This window comes from Alosa pseudoharengus, unplaced genomic scaffold (assembly GCF_046254945.1).
Source record: "Alosa pseudoharengus isolate Yale_2024_CS ecotype anadromous, Long Island Sound unplaced genomic scaffold, YU_APseudo_1.1 YU_APseudo_1.1_scf_1, whole genome shotgun sequence".
Classification (NCBI taxonomy): domain Eukaryota; kingdom Metazoa; phylum Chordata; class Actinopteri; order Clupeiformes; family Clupeidae; genus Alosa; species Alosa pseudoharengus.
In genome coordinates, this window is record NW_027468564.1 from 44,385,887 (window position 1) to 44,402,686 (window position 16,800).

Genomic DNA, 16,800 nt, shown 5'->3' on the forward strand with positions numbered 1-16,800 from the left:
CACATGAGACCAGCCCAACACAGCTGCAGTCTTCCTTGACGCAGGGTTCATAGCGTTTAGCTAACTTGTCCTATTCGCCCCTGTATACCCGGTTTTAGTTGTGCTCATTCGCTGGAACATTATCCTGGCCTGGCCAATGTTTATCCCACTATTGTGCCGTTTCTCTCCAAACCACACGAGGAGTCCATTCTGTCCCTCGATGGCCCGTTTGGAGCATGACGCAGCCGTGGCAAAATATGGACCAATGGTACATAAAAGTGTAGGCTACGCATTCTACCTAATCCCGGAAGTAGCATCATTTGATAAATTTTCACTACAACTCTTACAACTAATGTGTTGTCCCTTTCTGGACATAGAGATGTGTTAAAAAAACAACGCAAGTTGTGTTGTTTTCAACAAATTGTTTTTAAAGAGTGTAAGCTTTATTTCAGATAAGTATTGTATGCAAACGAATGCAGTGTCTGTTTGTATCGGAATTACTTTTCAAAGAGAACGTGGGTGGCTCTTAAAAGAGCCTTTGGATTAAAGCGCGTTCAAAAATCAGCCTTTACTTAGAGCTGGTATACTTGGTGACGGCCTTGGTTCCCTCGGATACGGCGTGCTTGGCCAGCTCACCGGGCAGAAGCAGACGCACTGCAGTCTGGATCTCCCTGGAAGAGATGGTGGAGCGCTTGTTGTAGTGAGCCAAGCGGGAAGCCTCTCCAGCAATGCGCTCAAAGATGTCGTTCACGAAGGAGTTCATGATGCCCATAGCCTTAGAAGAGATACCGGTGTCAGGATGGACCTGCTTCAAGACTTTGTACACGTAGATGGCGTAGCTCTCCTTCCTGCTCTTTCTGCGCTTCTTGCCACCCTTGCCGGCGGTCTTTGTCACGGCTTTCTTAGAGCCCTTCTTTGGGGCAGGCTTGGCTGGATCAGGCATGTTGATATCTCGACTGTCTGTTCGATAATCTGACCGCTCTCAAATTACCCGGTATATGTGTCAAGTTTTATGCAAATAGAGGACTGCGTCATGTAAACACCCACGGCCAGAATTCTCTGTCATTTCCCTCCGAAATGAAATACCCACACGGTTGGTCGGTTTGAATCGAATGGGGCAGTGTCGAGAAGGTTAGCACCACCCACAGATAATCGGTTTACAGTACACCACATCCTTTTGTTTCCTTTCCCTCACTTTTCTGATGAATGACAGGAATCCTTCGAAATGTATGGCAAATGCCAAAAAAATCATTTTAAGCGTTACAAATCACAATTACAGTTTTTCCCGGTCCCTTTGGGCCATTTCTCGGATTATAATGAACCATTTATGAATTAAATTTATGTAAAAGTAAACCTTTCTATACATCCTGAGGTTCCTGTCTGTCAAGCCACACGTATGCTTGACAGATTATGAAAAATAAGTCGGTGTCATAACTATTTAAGACTTTAATGGCACACGCGACTTTTCAGCATGCATTTTCGTTTTGCTTTTGCAGAGGATTTCGTTTGATCATTTGTGAACCCTAGATTTAATGTCGTTCTATAGCGCAGTCATGGCACTTCTTTGTTGTTTTCAAATGATTTTCATATGAACACGTCTTTCCCTTGGCTATCACGTGATGAAGATTACATTATAAGCGTCTCATGAGATGGAAATGCCCCAGTCTCTCAAATCGTATGACAACATACTGTGTTGGACATCCAACATGGCAGTGGTTTATGTATTGCCTTTTCATAATTAAGATTACCCTATACATAGAGGAACACAACCCTTTTCAGAGGAACTGGGTGGCTCTTAAAAGAGCCTTTGTATACAAGTCGAGGGAGAGATCTGATCTTTAACCACCAAAACCGTACAGTGTACGACCCTGGCGTTTCAGAGCATAGACGACGTCCATGGCGGTCACGGTCTTTCTCTTGGCGTGCTCGGTGTAGGTGACGGCATCACGAATCACGTTCTCCAGGAAAACCTTCAACACACCACGAGTCTCCTCGTAGATGAGACCAGAGATACGCTTCACACCACCACGGCGGGCCAGACGCCTGATTGCAGGCTTGGTGATGCCCTGGATGTTATCACGAAGAACTTTTCGGTGACGCTTTGCGCCTCCTTTTCCAAGACCTTTACCTCCTTTGCCTCTGCCGGACATTTTTCAAACTTCTTACGACTGAGCTGCACGAATGTGAAGAAACTACGGCTCGCAACTCAAATTAGTTTCCACAGAGAGGACCTTGTTGAAAACTACTAAGCACTGCCCCTTCACTCTTCTCCTTTTTAAGAATGGAGAGTGCGCGGGCATTTAGGCGAATATACGTCACCAAAAAAAACGCCCACATCTGAGCTTCACCCCACCTTATAAGGAAACAAAGTAGGAACGACATTGTTACCAAAGTCCTTTTAGGCAAGTCCCTCCACTCGGCGGCCATATTGCAACGCTTTTTGGGCACTCATCGGGCATCCTATTCGACAGAAATGCGCGTGCGCAAGGCTTCACGACACCAATCTTGCAGCGAGTTCACAACACATGATTGGCACGATGTCTTCACAACACACATATGATTGGCTCAATGTATTCACATGTCGACGGTTTGCCGAGGAAGGGGTGGGATATGTGTAGACAACAGCGTTACAAACTAGCCCCGTGCATTTCTACGGAGGATTTTTTGAGTGCTGTGTCTCCTCATTAGAAAGTCTCTTTGCACAAATGGAACGACATTGTTACTTTGCACAATTTTTTTTTTTTTAATCACAAATCGGAGATTGTCGGCGTCTAAGGCAAATGGCAAGAAGTGCCCTTTAGCAGAATGAAGTTAGAGGCTGTAGTGCCCTCTATGGACCGAATTGTACAACATTTGGTGTGCTTCCAGAGAATGTAGTATTGATTGTGCCTGAATAGGATCAGACCAGGGCCGTAGTCACCATAGACATTGAGGGGGACGTGTCCCCCCCAATATTCAAATATGACCAAAATGTCCCCCCCAATATTCGGACATAGAAAAATAAAGAAAGAATAAAGCGCTATACTAGGCCTACAGGAAACCAACACGTATCTGAAATGTAATCAAATGTAAATAACGCACAAATTAGTGACCTATGGTTCCAGAGTAGCCTACACCCCTGAGTGGTTTGTCCTGGTGATTTTCCGTTTTCGTTAGTGGCGTGCGCTATCAAAAGCTTCCATTTACTGCACCCTACTGCGGTGAGGTAGGGCTGTCAACAATATCGCAAAAGCTACCGAAACAATTTTCACAAAACTTCTTAGAAAGGTGTAGCACAGGCTAAGGAAATCCCATACATGTTTGGATTGTAGCCTATTCTCGCAATGATAGCGAAAGTGAAACGTTTAATTTTAAATGATGAATTTGTGCAAGCCTGTGTCATTTCTTTCACGTCTTTAATGCATTCATATGCTAGTAGTAATGCCAGAAATTACCGTGTATAGGCCTCTTAGAAATGATTGTTGCATCTTGCATATTATTTAGATGCGCACTCAATCGCGCATCCATGCAGGCAAAACATGATCAAATGTGGCGACGTTTACAATACGTGATAGCCTAGTTAATGTGAATCGCGGACAATAACCAAAGAAAGGAATTTGCACCTCCATTCACCAATTAAAGGCTGTAGTAGGCCTAGTGTTTCTACATGTTGGCACAAAAAAACGTCATTTCTGTCAGAAGCCAGTCTATAATGCATACAGGGGTAACATGAGGTGAGTCAGACAGAAGAGGGGCCTGTCTTAGTAGCCTATTCCTGAATCATGTCCCTTTCAAACTACGTTAAAATTGTGTGATTAGCCGCCAGCATAATAAAATCTAAATTAAAAGACAACATCTTATTACAGTTTTTTACAATTGTTTACACACGTTTTCAAAACTCTGTGTCTATTTTTCAAAACTCCACACACAAAACCCACAACTGCTCACACAAAATGCAAAATGCCCCAAATCTCCAGCAAAATGACACACAACATTCAAAATGTCAAAAACACATGTTTAAAGCAAACATTCGCCTCACATTACAAACACTTTTGTCATACAGTTTTTTACAATTGTTTACACACGTTTTCAAAACTCTGTGTCTATTTTTCAAAACTCCACACACAAAACCCACAACTGCTCACACAAAATGCAAAATGCCCCAAATCTCCAGCAAAATGACACACAACATTCAAAATGTCAAAAACACATGTTTAAAGCAAACATTCGCTTCGCATTACAAACACTTTTGTCATAATATGACATTTTGGATACATCATGTACACACTGTTGCTCAAAACCTAAAGCTCTTCTGTCTTAGGCTTTCTATATGTATTTCCATACAAGAGTGAAAGTTACGGTATCAACAAAGAGAAGTTGAAATACACAGTAAAAATGCAAGCAATATTGAAACCAAAAATAGTGATTTTTCCCAAATAATTTGCTGTTGTGAATACAGTATTTTACAGCAAACAAGAAAAAAAGCAAAGAAGAATACAGTGACCACCAGATGTACATGGAGTTTTGAAAACACAGATTTTTTTTTTTCTAAAGATAAGTGTGTGTGTGTGTGTGTGTGTGTGTGTGTGTGTGTGTGGGAGGTGGGGGGGGGGGGGGGGTCGTGTACAGTATGTATTCATAGGCCTATAGACCCTTTCAACTGCAGAAACAAACAATTCTACAGTAAGCGTTCCTAAGGCATTTCTGGAGGCACAGAAAAATGTATTGAGCTAATGGTACTGTAACATGGGGACAAACAAAAATAGAGTAAAAAGACAAAAAAAAATTGTAGAACATTACTGTAAGCTAAAGTCCGATTACTGTATTTTCTCTATTTTTAAAGTATCTGCATTGGTTCTGAATATTTCAACCGGAAATCCTCTAGGAGCAGATTGAAAGGGTCTATACCTATATAGAGAGTATATCTATTCATAGACCTATACTAAGGCAATGATTGGATGGTGTTCAGTAAAGTAAAGAGTGTTTGCACATGTGAAGAGAAAGAGTGAAGCACTGGTGATTTAGTGTGGCATTTTGATGGGTTGTGTTTGAAGAACGAAATCAAGTTACTTCCTGTTAGATTTTTGTGTGTTAGGTAGAAAATTGTGTGTGGTGTTTTGCAAAATGTGTTTTAGTCAATTGAAAACTGAGTCAAACACTGAGAATTAGTGTATGGTTTTGCAGATTTGGTGTCGGGTTATGATGTTTGGAGGACATGTTTAGAAAGTTGTGTGACAAGCAAAGATTTAGTGTGTAAGCAGTTGAAAAAAACTGTAAGCAATCAGAAAAAACTGTAAAAGAAATTACAAACTAGAGTATCTTTTGATAACCTCTAGCCTATATTACACATAATGTGGTTCTTTGACTTATTACTTACACCTGAAGAGTTTTTTAAACTAAGGCTTAGACTCATAGGTTTGGAGCCTACAGTTTTTTTCAACTGCTTACACACTAAATCTTTGCTTGTCACACAACTTTCTAAACATGTCCTCCAAACATCATAACCCGACACCAAATCTGCAAAACCATACACTAATTCTCAGTGTTTGACTCAGTTTTCAATTGACTAAAACACATTTTGCAAAACACCACACACAATTTTCTACCTAACACACAAAAATCTAACAGGAAGTAACTTGATTTCGTTCTTCAAACACAACCCATCAAAATGCCACACTAAATCACCAGTGCTTCACTCTTTCTCTTCACATGTGCACACACTCTTTACTTTACTGAACACCATCCAATCATTGCCTTAGTATAGGTCTATGAATAGATATACTCTCTATATAGGTATAGACCCTTTCAATCTGCTCCTAGAGGATTTCCGGTTGAAATATTCAGAACCAATGCAGATACTTTAAAAATAGAGAAAATACAGTAATCGGACTTTAGCTTACAGTAATGTTCTACAATTTTTTTTTGTCTTTTTACTCTATTTTTGTTTGTCCCCATGTTACAGTACCATTAGCTCAATACATTTTTCTGTGCCTCCAGAAATGCCTTAGGAACGCTTACTGTAGAATTGTTTGTTTCTGCAGTTGAAAGGGTCTATAGGCCTATGAATACATACTGTACACGACCCCCCCCCCCCCCCCCACCTCCCACACACACACACACACACACACACACACACACACACACTTATCTTTAGAAAAAAAAAAATCTGTGTTTTCAAAACTCCATGTACATCTGGTGGTCACTGTATTCTTCTTTGCTTTTTTTCTTGTTTGCTGTAAAATACTGTATTCACAACAGCAAATTATTTGGGAAAAATCACTATTTTTGGTTTCAATATTGCTTGCATTTTTACTGTGTATTTCAACTTCTCTTTGTTGATACCGTAACTTTCACTCTTGTATGGAAATACATATAGAAAGCCTAAGACAGAAGAGCTTTAGGTTTTGAGCAACAGTGTGTACATGATGTATCCAAAATGTCATATTATGACAAAAGTGTTTGTAATGCGAAGCGAATGTTTGCTTTAAACATGTGTTTTTGACATTTTGAATGTTGTGTGTCATTTTGCTGGAGATTTGGGGCATTTTGCATTTTGTGTGAGCAGTTGTGGGTTTTGTGTGTGGAGTTTTGAAAAATAGACACAGAGTTTTGAAAACGTGTGTAAACAATTGTAAAAAACTGTATGACAAAAGTGTTTGTAATGTGAGGCGAATGTTTGCTTTAAACATGTGTTTTTGACATTTTGAATGTTGTGTGTCATTTTGCTGGAGATTTGGGGCATTTTGCATTTTGTGTGAGCAGTTGTGGGTTTTGTGTGTGGAGTTTTGAAAAATAGACACAGAGTTTTGAAAACGTGTGTAAACAATTGTAAAAAACTGTAATAAGATGTTGTCTTTTAATTTAGATTTTATTATGCTGGCGGCTAATCACACAATTTTAACGTAGTTTGAAAGGGACATGATTCAGGAATAGGCTACTAAGACAGGCCCCTCTTCTGTCTGACTCACCTCATGTTACCCCTGTATGCATTATAGACTGGCTTCTGACAGAAATGACGTTTTTTTGTGCCAACATGTAGAAACACTAGGCCTACTACAGCCTTTAATTGGTGAATGGAGGTGCAAATTCCTTTCTTTGGTTATTGTCCGCGATTCACATTAACTAGGCTATCACGTATTGTAAACGTCGCCACATTTGATCATGTTTTGCCTGCATGGATGCGCGATTGAGTGCGCATCTAAATAATATGCAAGATGCAACAATCATTTCTAAGAGGCCTATACACGGTAATTTCTGGCATTACTACTAGCATATGAATGCATTAAAGACGTGAAAGAAATGACACAGGCTTGCACAAATTCATCATTTAAAATTAAACGTTTCACTTTCGCTATCATTGCGAGAATAGGCTACAATCCAAACATGTATGGGATTTCCTTAGCCTGTGCTACACCTTTCTAAGAAGTTTTGTGAAAATTGTTTCGGTAGCTTTTGCGATATTGTTGACAGCCCTACCTCACCGCAGTAGGGTGCAGTAAATGGAAGCTTTTGATAGCGCACGCCACTAACGAAAACGGAAAATCACCAGGACAAACCACTCAGGGGTGTAGGCTACTCTGGAACCATAGGTCACTAATTTGTGCGTTATTTACATTTGATTACATTTCAGATACGTGTTGGTTTCCTGTAGGCCTAGTATAGCGCTTTATTCTTTCTTTATTTTTCTATGTCCGAATATTGGGGGGGACATTTTGGTCATATTTGAATATTGGGGGGGACACGTCCCCCTCAATGTCTATGGTGACTACGGCCCTGGTCTGATCCTATTCAGGCACAATCAATACTACATTCTCTGGAAGCACACCAAATGTTGTACAATTCGGTCCATAGAGGGCACTACAGCCTCTAACTTCATTCTGCTAAAGGGCACTTCTTGCCATTTGCCTTAGACGCCGACAATCTCCGATTTGTGATTAAAAAAAAAAAAATTGTGCAAAGTAACAATGTCGTTCCATTTGTGCAAAGAGACTTTCTAATGAGGAGACACAGCACTCAAAAAATCCTCCGTAGAAATGCACGGGGCTAGTTTGTAACGCTGTTGTCTACACATATCCCACCCCTTCCTCGGCAAACCGTCGACATGTGAATACATTGAGCCAATCATATGTGTGTTGTGAAGACATCGTGCCAATCATGTGTTGTGAACTCGCTGCAAGATTGGTGTCGTGAAGCCTTGCGCACGCGCATTTCTGTCGAATAGGATGCCCGATGAGTGCCCAAAAAGCGTTGCAATATGGCCGCCGAGTGGAGGGACTTGCCTAAAAGGACTTTGGTAACAATGTCGTTCCTACTTTGTTTCCTTATAAGGTGGGGTGAAGCTCAGATGTGGGCGTTTTTTTTGGTGACGTATATTCGCCTAAATGCCCGCGCACTCTCCATTCTTAAAAAGGAGAAGAGTGAAGGGGCAGTGCTTAGTAGTTTTCAACAAGGTCCTCTCTGTGGAAACTAATTTGAGTTGCGAGCCGTAGTTTCTTCACATTCGTGCAGCTCAGTCGTAAGAAGTTTGAAAAATGTCCGGCAGAGGCAAAGGAGGTAAAGGTCTTGGAAAAGGAGGCGCAAAGCGTCACCGAAAAGTTCTTCGTGATAACATCCAGGGCATCACCAAGCCTGCAATCAGGCGTCTGGCCCGCCGTGGTGGTGTGAAGCGTATCTCTGGTCTCATCTACGAGGAGACTCGTGGTGTGTTGAAGGTTTTCCTGGAGAACGTGATTCGTGATGCCGTCACCTACACCGAGCACGCCAAGAGAAAGACCGTGACCGCCATGGACGTCGTCTATGCTCTGAAACGCCAGGGTCGTACACTGTACGGTTTTGGTGGTTAAAGATCAGATCTCTCCCTCGACTTGTATACAAAGGCTCTTTTAAGAGCCACCCAGTTCCTCTGAAAAGGGTTGTGTTCCTCTATGTATAGGGTAATCTTAATTATGAAAAGGCAATACATAAACCACTGCCATGTTGGATGTCCAACACAGTATGTTGTCATACGATTTGAGAGACTGGGGCATTTCCATCTCATGAGACGCTTATAATGTAATCTTCATCACGTGATAGCCAAGGGAAAGACGTGTTCATATGAAAATCATTTGAAAACAACAAAGAAGTGCCATGACTGCGCTATAGAACGACATTAAATCTAGGGTTCACAAATGATCAAACGAAATCCTCTGCAAAAGCAAAACGAAAATGCATGCTGAAAAGTCGCGTGTGCCATTAAAGTCTTAAATAGTTATGACACCGACTTATTTTTCATAATCTGTCAAGCATACGTGTGGCTTGACAGACAGGAACCTCAGGATGTATAGAAAGGTTTACTTTTACATAAATTTAATTCATAAATGGTTCATTATAATCCGAGAAATGGCCCAAAGGGACCGGGAAAAACTGTAATTGTGATTTGTAACGCTTAAAATGATTTTTTTGGCATTTGCCATACATTTCGAAGGATTCCTGTCATTCATCAGAAAAGTGAGGGAAAGGAAACAAAAGGATGTGGTGTACTGTAAACCGATTATCTGTGGGTGGTGCTAACCTTCTCGACACTGCCCCATTCGATTCAAACCGACCAACCGTGTGGGTATTTCATTTCGGAGGGAAATGACAGAGAATTCTGGCCGTGGGTGTTTACATGACGCAGTCCTCTATTTGCATAAAACTTGACACATATACCGGGTAATTTGAGAGCGGTCAGATTATCGAACAGACAGTCGAGATATCAACATGCCTGATCCAGCCAAGCCTGCCCCAAAGAAGGGCTCTAAGAAAGCCGTGACAAAGACCGCCGGCAAGGGTGGCAAGAAGCGCAGAAAGAGCAGGAAGGAGAGCTACGCCATCTACGTGTACAAAGTCTTGAAGCAGGTCCATCCTGACACCGGTATCTCTTCTAAGGCTATGGGCATCATGAACTCCTTCGTGAACGACATCTTTGAGCGCATTGCTGGAGAGGCTTCCCGCTTGGCTCACTACAACAAGCGCTCCACCATCTCTTCCAGGGAGATCCAGACTGCAGTGCGTCTGCTTCTGCCCGGTGAGCTGGCCAAGCACGCCGTATCCGAGGGAACCAAGGCCGTCACCAAGTATACCAGCTCTAAGTAAAGGCTGATTTTTGAACGCGCTTTAATCCAAAGGCTCTTTTAAGAGCCACCCACGTTCTCTTTGAAAAGTAATTCCGATACAAACAGACACTGCATTCGTTTGCATACAATACTTATCTGAAATAAAGCTTACACTCTTTAAAAACAATTTGTTGAAAACAACACAACTTGCGTTGTTTTTTTAACACATCTCTATGTCCAGAAAGGGACAACACATTAGTTGTAAGAGTTGTAGTGAAAATTTATCAAATGATGCTACTTCCGGGATTAGGTAGAATGCGTAGCCTACACTTTTATGTACCATTGGTCCATATTTTGCCACGGCTGCGTCATGCTCCAAACGGGCCATCGAGGGACAGAATGGACTTCTCGTGTGGTTTGGAGAGAAACGGCACAATAGTGGGATAAACATTGGCCAGGCCAGGATAATGTTCCAGCGAATGAGCACAACTAAAACCGGGTATACAGGGGCGAATAGGACAAGTTAGCTAAACGCTATGAACCCTGCGTCAAGGAAGACTGCAGCTGTGTTGGGCTGGTCTCATGTGTGTATTTGCTGTAGCCTATTATACTATCTGGTTTTGAATGTCAAGAATAAATACGGAATGTCGAGATTAAAGTCGACCTGATAGTTCAACTTCATTCCCGAAATGTTGAGTTCAATGTCAATATGTCGAGTTTGTGTTGCGGGCCTAATACTCCGTCGTAGAGAAGCCCTGTCTCTCTGGGCAGAAGTCCGAAACTTATATTCGTGTAAAGGGGACATGACTACATTATGTGTGAAGGGTTCATCTGAGCGTAGATTATGTTAAACTGGCTCGTATCGAGCTCTCTTGCATCTGTTGGCATTACATTTAGCGAAAAATACGCGACACCTACTTATTACAAAATACTGAACCATGCAGTTGAAAGAATAGTCAGGCTAACCAAACAAGAACCAAATTTAACCAAGACATATGGAAACCAGCTTTTTTCATGTTTGGGTGGCTCTTAAAAGAGCCTTTGAATTTTCGGTTCTTGACTTCAAATCACTTAAGCACGCTCCCCACGGATACGACGAGCCAGCTGGATGTCCTTGGGCATGATAGTGACTCTCTTGGCGTGGATGGCGCACAGGTTTGTGTCCTCGAACAGACCGACGAGGTAAGCCTCGCTAGCCTCCTGAAGAGCCATGACAGCAGAGCTCTGGAAGCGCAGATCGGTCTTGAAATCCTGAGCGATTTCCCTGACCAGACGCTGGAAAGGCAGCTTGCGGATCAGCAGCTCAGTGGACTTCTGGTAACGACGGATTTCTCTCAGAGCCACGGTGCCAGGCCTGTAACGGTGAGGCTTCTTCACGCCACCGGTGGCAGGTGCGCTTTTACGCGCCGCTTTGGTGGCGAGCTGCTTCCTCGGAGCCTTACCTCCGGTGGATTTGCGGGCTGTTTGCTTTGTTCTGGCCATTGCTACGTATTCTTCGGAATTGAGCAGTATGAACACATTGGCAGAACTTGGGTATATAAGGCCTACGGTCTCAGCCTGCCCCCTGTGTACGTCAGGTTGTTGGTCCCCGCTGATTGGTCATCCGAGTGCCGCCTGAAATTCAAAATACAAAGCCCACCCTCGTAATGGCCTATATCATTGTGTTGATTGACTATTCAGATAGAGATAGATAGATAGATACTTTATTGATCCCCAAGGGGAAATTCAGGAAATATTCATAAAACATCTTGAATTTAAATGACAAATAAAATAAATATACTGTAACATTCCATCGGTCAGTGCATACAGCCTGTTATAGAAACGAACACATCAAACAATTAACCTGTTAGTCGTCAAGTACAAAAACAAAAATATGAACTAAGGTAGCTTGTATTTGCTACGTTAAAGCCTACAAGTAACTGCTTGTTTATAAACCCCAAACTACCATTGATATGCCTTATTTTGTATACATCATTGAGGTAATACGTTACAAGACTGCGTCATCACCTTGAACTACTAGGGCCCAGGAATAACTCGCAGCCTTTCGTGATTAACTAACAATCCGGAGTGATAAGGGAACAGTTTACATTCTTCAACCAGACTTATTTGTCTTATTAGTTACTTAGTGCTCGACATTTTATTGGGGTAAGAGTGTCAAGTATCGCCGGGAAAAGGAGTGGCTTTACTTAATTTCTTTACTTGGGTGAATACATATTAATGACGTTAACAGAAAACACGTTAATGGCGAAGGTAGCTTGGAATTATATTTTTTTTATGGGCATTTGGGTGGCTCTTAAAAGAGCCTTTGTTTCGGAGACTTAGAAGGAGCAGGTTTACTTGGACTTCTCAGTCTTCTTGGGCAGCAGTACAGCCTGGATGTTAGGCAGCACACCACCCTGAGCGATGGTCACTCCGCCGAGCAGCTTGTTCAACTCCTCGTCATTACGCACAGCCAACTGCAGATGGCGGGGAATGATACGAGTCTTCTTGTTGTCACGGGCAGCGTTGCCGGCCAACTCCAGGATCTCAGCAGTCAAGTACTCGAGCACGGCAGCCAAGTAGACCGGTGCACCAGCGCCGACACGCTGAGCATAGTTGCCTTTGCGCAGCAGCCTGTGCACACGGCCCACGGGGAACTGAAGTCCAGCCCTGGATGAACGAGTCTTGGCCTTTGCTCTGGCCTTGCCGCCGGTTTTGCCTCTTCCGCTCATTATTTCAGTTAGTGTTGAGAGTTCGTCTGAATACTCAAATGCTGAGAAGTGGAACGGCATGTCTTAATATGCCACACCAGCGCGGTACTACTCCGTGCCTCAGTGGATGAGAACAGAATGGTGAGAGCCAATCAACGTGTAGTTCGTTGCGTGACATCATTTTGAAATCTATTTGGCGCGCATAACACTTAAGTTCGACCTTCCTTTCAGACCATTAGCTCAATCACAGGTCAAGTTACAGCGAAGTTTCCAGAGGTTCAAGTTCAACTTAATAACCAGTAAACCAACGAGGCTTCCTGAGATACACATTTGGCACTGGTACTGGCTATTACAATGTAACAAGCTGAAATTGTTGTATTGCAAGGTTTTGGATACTTTGTTTCATATTTGGATGCACCTGTTGCATTAGATAGAAGTCATGTTGTGTTACCGTATATACATTATCTAATATAATGTATTTTATATAAAATTGCATACACAACCAATTAGGCATAGGAGTAAGATGAGCCACTCCTTTTTCTAGGCAACCGTAAACACATTGTAGGCCTATCATGTGAGCATTTTACGGAAGAGGGAATCATCCCTTACAATCTGTACAGCACATGGCAAATGTGGTAAAATAAATAAATAAACATATACAATATGATTTTTGCTCTCCACGTGGATTCCATTCATGTCCAGAGTTAGGGTGATTTAGAGAAAACGTGAATAGAACATTCAGACGAATTACACCTCAATGGGTGCCCTCGTAATCTATGATGTGAGGGCTACACAAAATCATGAATGTTACCTTGGCTTGTTGTGAGAAGCATTTTCTAGCAAAGTGGTGGTTGTGGGGTTAGATAAGCCACCAAGGCTGTGGTAAGTTGAGCCAGCTAACTAGTACCTATATTGTATTAGTGAATTGCCTACACACTACTTAATACCACTCGCTTTTGTTTATGTCCCTGTCGGATAGCTTATGGACTCATTAATTTGATGTATGACGCAGTAAGGGTTTTGTGAGCCATAGTGAACAAATGCAGAAGGAGCGGAGTATGATTGTGTATTCGCAAACAGAATTTGATCTGCCTACCAGCAGGCACTGACGGAATAAAAGCATTCAGCGAGCGTTTGAGTGGCTCTTAAAAGAGCCTTTTTGTACACATGGGGGAAAAGACAGAATGCGCGAACATTTACTTCTTCTTAGGTGCAGCCTTTTTAGGTTTGGCAGCTTTAGGCTTAGCCACCTTGGGTTTCGCTGCCTTTGCTTTCTTGGGGCTCTTCGCTGCCTTCTTGGGTGCAGCGGGCTTCTTGGCTTTCTTCGGGCTCTTCGTTGCCTTTTTCGGTGTGGCGGGCTTCTTGGCTGCTTTCTTCGGAGACTTTTTGGCGGCCGCAGGCTTCTTGGCTGCTGCCTTCTTGGGCTTCTTTGCCGCGGCAGGTTTCTTCGCTGCAGGCTTCTTGGCTTTAGGAGCTGCCTTCTTTACCGGCTTCTTCTTTTCCACTGCCTGTTTCTTGTTCAGCTTGAACGAGCCGGACGCGCCGGTCCCTTTAGTCTGGACCAGAGTTCCCTTGGTGACCAAACTCTTGATGGCCAGTTTGACACGAGCGTTGTTCTTCTCCACATCGTATCCACCAGCCGCCAGTGCTTTCTTCAGCGCAGCCAAAGAGACTCCTTTCTTCTCTTTGGAAGCAGAGATGGCCTTGACGACGAGCTCGCCCACACTTGGGCCAGTTTTCTTGGGTCGGGGCGCCTTCTTCTTAGGGGCCTTTGCTGGGGCCGCAGCGGGAGCTGGAGCTGTTTCTGCCATTGTATCGTTGAGGTTTCACTCACAGACTACTCGGGAGACCTGAGAATGACTGTCAAAGCCGGTGGGCAGGACTTAAACCAAACATGAGAACTATTTAGACTCAGCAGAGTGAGAGCTGCCCCGGCCTTTCTGTGGCGAAGAGATCACTTGTGTTTTCTTCACACACTTCTTTGTAAGAAATATGAGTAACGACACGACATTTACCAACAAGACTATGTCTGTTGTGAGGAGCACAGCCTGTGCGTTAAAAAGAATATATGGGGGCTTTGGTTGCCCTTTATCACTTTTGAAACAAACTGAGAACGTCGGACCTCTAGTTGGAGAGGTTGCAGTCAGTCTGAGTTTTGTGAGGAAAACATGCACACAATCATATTAAAACCGTGCAATACGTCGACAAAGAAGTGCCTTAGACCAAAACATGAGTCTCTGTCACTGATTTTACGTGTTACAATGTGTTTTTTGCGAATGTGTACTTTCCTATCGGGAGCTTTATGGACACTGCGAAACACAATTCACAAACACGAAACACACGGATACATACCACATAGGTCTAAATAATATAGGACCAATTTATGGGAAACATTCGTGATGTGGCAATATTTGTTAATTCTGCTATGCAGACATACGACCAAGACTGAATTACAGTAGAATATATGTTTCTAACACACTGGCTTAGACTATTCTTTGGACTGCCAATATGCCGTATTGTGGGGAGCACATTATACAGTTGCGTTCTGCCTGTTCATTATGAGTAGCCTAGGCAATCTATTCATCGGGTTTAGATAACATTTTGTGCCATCTCTCCTGGACCCAAAGTAACTCTTTCATTACCGAAGAACTCCTGATACAATGCCATACAACTTAGGTCATTTTGCTAATATCATGGTCGTGTTTTTAAAGCGTATGCATATCACTCGTCCCTTATACGTTGAGTTTCACTTCTTAACACATTTCTTATATTGAAATATAATATATTTCTTATAATGTCTGATATTTATTATATTGTGCTGGAACCTTTGCCCAATTAATCTTTCCCTTTCTGACGTGCATGAGGTCAGGTCAGTGAGGCCTGCAGGCCATAAATAGCAAATGGAAGTACACAACTGTTTATATTCAATAGAATACAAGTTGATACAAAGGTCTATCACAACATAGACGATAATATGTGTGTTACTATGGATTTATAACAAGTTATAATCCAGCGGTCATTTTTGACCGGGAACACAAAACTAGCCTAAACATAATCGGATGGTATACACACTGATGGTATGAATAAAAAACACATCTGGCTTTTGCTTTCTCTGTGCACAAGGTAGGCTTTGTCAGTTTGAGGTCATACTTTTGTCATAGTTCTGTTAACATGCAGGGATCCAAACTTCCAGTATTGGTGTTTATTTACACACATCAAAACAAACACAAGTGTGTTTTTCCAAGTCAAAACACAAAATAGCAATTTCACTGACAAAAAACAAAACAAAAAAACAATCAGTCTACATCGTGTCGTCTCTCTCAAAATGTTGTCTACATCACATGCAATGTCCTCTAGTCCAAGGTACCGGGGAAAAATATCCTCTGGAATGCCGTATCCAGGCCTGATATGATGCCTGGTCAATATCCCCACATGCCTCCTCCATTGCTTATAAAAGGGCAAGCATTGATGAAGATGACGGTCATAGACCTTCCAACGCCAGGCAGAGAAGAACTCTTCAATTGGACTCAAGAAGTAAAGAGTGGGTGTCTGTAAACCAGTTGTGGACCAAAGCAGCCCTATAGTATGGGGAATCGTGTCATTTTAGGAACGGTTATATATAGATTTTTGCAACTGGTGATTTTTTACTTGCTAGGACCCCATTGAATACAAAACAACCTGTTTCCAATTTTTTTCTTCATTTTCAGTGCCAAAATTCAAGATGGCGGACAATATATGCAGAAAAATAATATAAAGGCTTAAAGTGGTCAAATTTTTTGATAAATATAGACATAATAAGGTAGACAAGTGAGATACAGACTATTTACAAAAGATGTATTGCATCATTTGCCAAGAAATTTAGAGAAAAAATGGAAAAATTTAATTTTCTTTAAAAATCTGCATCTTGTTTCATTATTGAAGAGTTCAACAAAACATTATCATTGTCACTCAATTATTTATCCTCACCACTGTCACTGTCTTTTTAATATTGGTGCACATCTCAGAGCCTTCACACCTGCAAAGTTGTGTGAATGGTCAGTTGTTACTCTTGCAAGAACACCTTCTACTGCATTGGCTGG

General features: G+C 42.2%; 7 protein-coding genes across 7 annotated transcripts; 2 read left to right on the forward strand and 5 right to left on the reverse strand.

Moving 5' to 3' along the window:
• Positions 1–424: 424 nt before the first annotated feature.
• Positions 425–965, reverse strand: LOC143102985 (histone H2B-like). Its single transcript, XM_076266802.1, has one exon. The coding sequence runs from the start codon at positions 920–922 to the stop codon at positions 548–550; it is 375 nt and encodes a 124-aa protein (XP_076122917.1). The 5' UTR covers positions 923–965; the 3' UTR covers positions 425–547.
• Positions 966–1,638: 673 nt separating this feature from the next.
• On the reverse strand, positions 1,639–2,142 carry LOC143103073 (histone H4). Its single transcript, XM_076266897.1, has one exon. It carries the CDS (start codon positions 2,127–2,129, stop codon positions 1,818–1,820), a length of 312 nt encoding a protein of 103 aa, XP_076123012.1. The 5' UTR covers positions 2,130–2,142; the 3' UTR covers positions 1,639–1,817.
• Positions 2,143–8,476: 6,334 nt separating this feature from the next.
• LOC143103163 (histone H4) lies at positions 8,477–8,980 on the forward strand. The gene has a single exon (XM_076267001.1). It carries the CDS (start codon positions 8,490–8,492, stop codon positions 8,799–8,801), a length of 312 nt encoding a protein of 103 aa, XP_076123116.1. The 5' UTR covers positions 8,477–8,489; the 3' UTR covers positions 8,802–8,980.
• Positions 8,981–9,650: 670 nt separating this feature from the next.
• Positions 9,651–10,194, forward strand: LOC143103253 (histone H2B-like). Its single transcript, XM_076267102.1, has one exon. The coding sequence runs from the start codon at positions 9,697–9,699 to the stop codon at positions 10,069–10,071; it is 375 nt and encodes a 124-aa protein (XP_076123217.1). The 5' UTR covers positions 9,651–9,696; the 3' UTR covers positions 10,072–10,194.
• Positions 10,195–10,982: 788 nt separating this feature from the next.
• On the reverse strand, positions 10,983–11,513 carry LOC143129778 (histone H3). Its single transcript, XM_076289934.1, has one exon. It carries the CDS (start codon positions 11,511–11,513, stop codon positions 11,103–11,105), a length of 411 nt encoding a protein of 136 aa, XP_076146049.1. The 3' UTR covers positions 10,983–11,102.
• Positions 11,514–11,946: 433 nt separating this feature from the next.
• Positions 11,947–12,752, reverse strand: LOC143129794 (histone H2A). Its single transcript, XM_076289935.1, has one exon. It carries the CDS (start codon positions 12,740–12,742, stop codon positions 12,365–12,367), a length of 378 nt encoding a protein of 125 aa, XP_076146050.1. The 5' UTR covers positions 12,743–12,752; the 3' UTR covers positions 11,947–12,364.
• A 1,165-nt stretch (positions 12,753–13,917) lies between these two features.
• LOC143129762 (histone H1-like) lies at positions 13,918–14,540 on the reverse strand. Its single transcript, XM_076289933.1, has one exon. It carries the CDS (start codon positions 14,530–14,532, stop codon positions 13,918–13,920), a length of 615 nt encoding a protein of 204 aa, XP_076146048.1. The 5' UTR covers positions 14,533–14,540.
• Positions 14,541–16,800: the final 2,260 nt, after the last annotated feature.